General features: G+C 36.7%; 1 protein-coding gene across 1 annotated transcript; it reads left to right on the forward strand.

The window, feature by feature from the left end:
• Positions 1–874: 874 nt before the first annotated feature.
• LOC143554830 (uncharacterized) lies at positions 875–3,398 on the forward strand. The gene has a single exon (XM_077044505.1). The coding sequence runs from the start codon at positions 1,146–1,148 to the stop codon at positions 3,396–3,398; it is 2,253 nt and encodes a 750-aa protein (XP_076900620.1). The 5' UTR covers positions 875–1,145.
• The last annotated feature ends 1,172 nt before the right edge of the window (positions 3,399–4,570 follow it).

Raw genomic sequence — 4,570 nt, forward strand, 5'->3', positions numbered from 1 at the left:
TACACATATATGCTTGTTTTAACCATCATTGTAAATATCAGACTTAGGCGGGGATTAATCGCTTGGCCTTCCTAAGCCGTAGGCCTTCTTAAGCCTGTGATTTTTTTTAGCTAATTGGTCCTATTAATCAATAGTCGGATTTAGTTGGGTCAAATTTAACCAAATCGACATTTTAAAAAAGTATTATTTATTTTATTGGTAGGCAATCATAACTTGAATAATTGGCAGTTGGTTCCATGGGCTTTTAAGGTGCAAGTTGGAGCTGAATTCTGTTTTGGTGAGCCGATGGGATGAGTTTTAAAATTGGGCTTTAATTTTGTTCAAATTCAAAAATTAAGTAAAGTGTTTCGAAGCTAAGACTTTGAGATAAATACTAGATATGTGTTTCGAACCCATGACTTTGAGATTGTGTGTATCATGCTTTGCCCCCAGCTAGTCAAAAGATTATTATTATTGTAATTTGTTTGAATGAATAAAACTCAAATGCGCTAAAGAGTACTCCTATTAATTCTTATACACACATTGATATAAATTATTATTTATTATTACATATACGTTATATGTATAAAAATATATATGATTATAATTAGAATTCATCCGGTTATAAAATCTGATCCGACCTATAATCTGGCCGACTGGTGACCCAATAAGACGACCGGTTTGACGGGTGTTTTACTTTTTGTTTGTATCTGATATCTTTCAAAAGAAATTAAATTGTCTCTTTATCTTGACTTTGAGTCAATATAGGTATCCATAATATCATACGAAAGTGATCTAATAACCCCACATAAGAATTAATACCAACGACCTTTTCTTTCCATATTTCTCAAATTCAACTGGTTAGTACTCACGGCATGTACCACGTTCATTCATTTAAATTATTTATTTACTTTTTAGTTCTTATGAGGCCCAGCTTTTCCTACAGTGTGAAGCACGTCAATAACTTTAATGCTCTAAATCTAAGTCGTTTGCTAAAGGACATTATTCCTCAATTAATAAACACTCTTCACGTAACAACGATAACTATTTATTTCTCTCAAAGTAAAGCACACTCCTTGTGGAAATATGGCATTGCCCGGAGATAAGGTTAGTCGCTCGAGTATAAATTAGAACACACAACCCATCATTTTTAAAATCAAGAAAACATGACAAGGCGAATAATGTCTTGTACACACTTGTTACTTTTATCTCTAGCTTTGCTAATCATTTCACCTTCAAAGTTTGCTTTTGCATCTTTGGAGGAGGCCAACGCTCTTCTTAAATGGAAAGCTAGCCTTCAAACTCCAAACAACTCCCCACTATATTCTTCTTGGACTCCCCTCCCTATGAATGCTATCGCTTCCACTCCATGCACTTCATGGTTTGGTGTCGGTTGCAATGATGATTGGACCGTTCACACGTTGAACCTTACAACATTAGATTTAAACGGAACTCTTGACCAGTTCCCGTTCTCGTTTCTCCACAATCTTTCTCGTTTTGAGCTTAGTGTAAACCACTTTTCTGGTCCAATCCCCGCACAAATCCGGCTACTGTCCAAACTTGTTTATCTTGATCTTTCAGGAAATAAGTTTTCGGGGGCAATCCCACCGGAAATTGGGATGTTAGCCAATCTCCAGACCCTCCACCTCTTTGAAAATCAATTAAATGGGTCGATACCACAAGAGATTGGTCAACTGACCTCTCTCTCCGAGCTTGCGTTGTATGATAATTCCTTGGAAGGAGAACTGCCTCCAACAATGGGTAACTTAAGAAACTTGGCTTACTTATACCTTGATGATAACATGCTTTCTGGTCAAATTCCACATGAGTTTGGACACCTTGTCAATCTTGTGGAAATGTATATCACTAACAATTCTCTGAGTGGTACTATCCCACCTACCATTGGGAATTTGAAGCGACTTACTGTCTTGTACATTTTCCAAAATAATTTGACTGGTTCGATCCCACAAGAACTCGGGAGCCTAGTCTCACTTAGGAGGCTCAGCCTCTTTGCAAACAACCTCTCCGGCCCAATTCCTTCATCTTTGGGTAATTTAGAGTCTTTGGATCTCCTACACTTGTACCAAAATCAACTCTCTGGATCCATTCCTACCGAACTAGGGAATTTGAAGTCTCTCACTCAGCTAGCGCTGAGCGAAAACCAACTAAGTGGTTCTATCCCTCCATCCCTAAAAAACCTGAGAGGCCTACAATATTTGTATCTTCGTGTGAACAATTTATCCGGTCCTATACCACAAGGACTGTCAAGTCCAGTCATGCTTGAGCTAGAAATTGACAACAATCAATTGTTTGGTCATTTACCAGAAGATTTGTGCCATGGAGAAGTGCTTCAGTATTTATCAGTAAGTCATAATCGACTCACCGGTCCCATACCAATAGGCATAAGAGATTGCTCCAGCTTAATAAGAGGTAACTTTGATTTTAATCAATTTACCGGAGACATATCGAATAGCTTCGGGGTATATCCAAGTTTAGATCGTCTTGACGTTACTTATAACAGTTTTCATGGGAATTTGTCTCAAAACTGGACTAAATGCAAGAATCTGACAGCCTTAGGGATGGGATATAACAACATCAGTGGTTACATACCCCTTGAGTTTGGAAATTCAACTCGACTTCAAAGGCTTGATCTTTCATCAAATAATTTGGCTGGTGAGATTCCAAATGAATTTGGAAAGATGAAAGGTATGATGTATTTGTCCTTGAAAGACAACCAACTTTCAGGTGTTATTCCTCAAGAGCTTGGGTCACTTCATAATCTCCTTGCTCTCGATCTATCCTCAAACAGATTGGACGGGCCGATACCAAAATACATTGATGAGTGGAAACAAATTCATTACTTGAATCTTAGTAATAACAAGTTCAATGGGAAAATCCCATCTGAGGTTGGTAAATTAAGTAACCTCACCACACTTGATTTATCTTGGAATTCACTCACAGACGAGATACCATCTGAAATTCAAAGTTTAGTGAGTTTGGAAAGTTTGAACCTTTCGCATAATAGATTGTCTGGTTCAATTCCTAATGCCTTTGGAAAATTGCATAGTGGGATTGATGTCAACCTGTCTTACAATGAGCTGGTAGGTCCAGTTCCAACCTCATTTGCTATCTTCATGAATTCGTCCATACAAGTATTCCAAGGCAATCCAGGTCTGTGTGGAAATGTTACAGGATTGAAACTTTGTGAAAGTCAAAATATGGTGAAGAAATATAATAATAGCTTTCATCACAGGCTCATTCTTGTAATAATGATCCCTCTTTTGGGGGTAGTTTTACTATGCGGCCTCCATGCTTGTCGACGACAAAAGAAAAGGTCTTCACCGGTAAAATTCATGGATGAAGAAAGTATGGAATGTAAACCACAGCTAGGTGAGTCAACCAGACCCGAAACCAAATAATTAATGGCTCAGTCTTATGCAAGTCGGAAGTGGTTTGAATCATGAAGGAAGTAATGGAGTTATTTTCTCCCGCTATCTATTTTACTTATATTGTATTGTTATACTGGAGTAGCATACGTTCATGTTTTCTATTCAACATACTGTAACCTTTTTATGATTAAATAGATTCCTTTCCAATTCACATAATTTTTCTTGCTGTCATTGCTTAATGCGCACCGCCCAAATCTGAGTAATATTCTTTTTTAAATGTTACCATTCTATGGAAGGCAAGAAGAGTAGTTTATGATAAAATCCTAGAGGTGACAAATGACTTTGATGGCTCATTTTATATCGATTTTAAGAAAACTAAAAAAAATACATTTAATAAATAAATCCTGTTATATATCAATATATGTAAAAAGAATAAAAATTTTAACGAGCTACGAGCTTGCTTGAGCTTTTTTCAAGACGAACTTGACTTTTCATCTCGTCAAAATAAGCGAGCCGAGCTTGACTTTTCATCTCATTAAAATAAACAAGTCAAGCCAAGTTGGCTTGTTTAACTTCACGCCCAACTTGACTCGGCTTGGCTTGTTTACAGCCGTAACATTACACACACACACATACTGTAAGGCCTTAAACCCGAGCACCTTATTGAATATTAGGATTTACTCATAAACACAATTCAAATATCAGAGTTTACAAAAACTTTCGCGGAATAAAACTATATATACATAAAACTTCCTTTTAAAACCACTCTTTGGATGCCAACACCGTGTGGATAGCCCTGCATACACTCCAAGCTCCTTTACTTTCTTTTATCAACTATCTAAGTGTATACTAAAATCCAGCTATGCTAAGTGAGTTCTAGTTTATGACTCCACTTGATACATCTTAACTCTTACTTCTTCTTTAACATACTCTCTCTCTCTCTCTCTCTCTCTATATATATATATATATATATATATATATATATATAATAGGGTGAGTCTATACTAAAAATAAAGTGTGTCTAGGAAGTGTAGGAAGAGATCTGGAGTGTTGGATCTGATGATCCAATGGTTGTGGTTCACTGTTGTGTTTTTCCTATTTTTTGCACTTGTTTTATAACACTTCAGGGGTATTATCGTCTACTATGTTATATTAAATTTTGGAAACTACTAATCAAGTTAACTCCCCCCCCCCCCAATTGA

Source organism: Bidens hawaiensis, unplaced genomic scaffold (genome assembly GCF_021521415.1).
Source record: "Bidens hawaiensis isolate Kalapana, Puna unplaced genomic scaffold, B.hawaiensis_p1.1 tig00017856_1, whole genome shotgun sequence".
Classification (NCBI taxonomy): domain Eukaryota; kingdom Viridiplantae; phylum Streptophyta; class Magnoliopsida; order Asterales; family Asteraceae; genus Bidens; species Bidens hawaiensis.

Bases quoted from the DNA above. Each gene is read 5' to 3' on its own strand.
- LOC143554830 (XM_077044505.1), top strand. From the start codon at position 1,146: ATGACAAGGCGAATAATGTCTTGTACACACTTGTTACTTTTATCTCTA.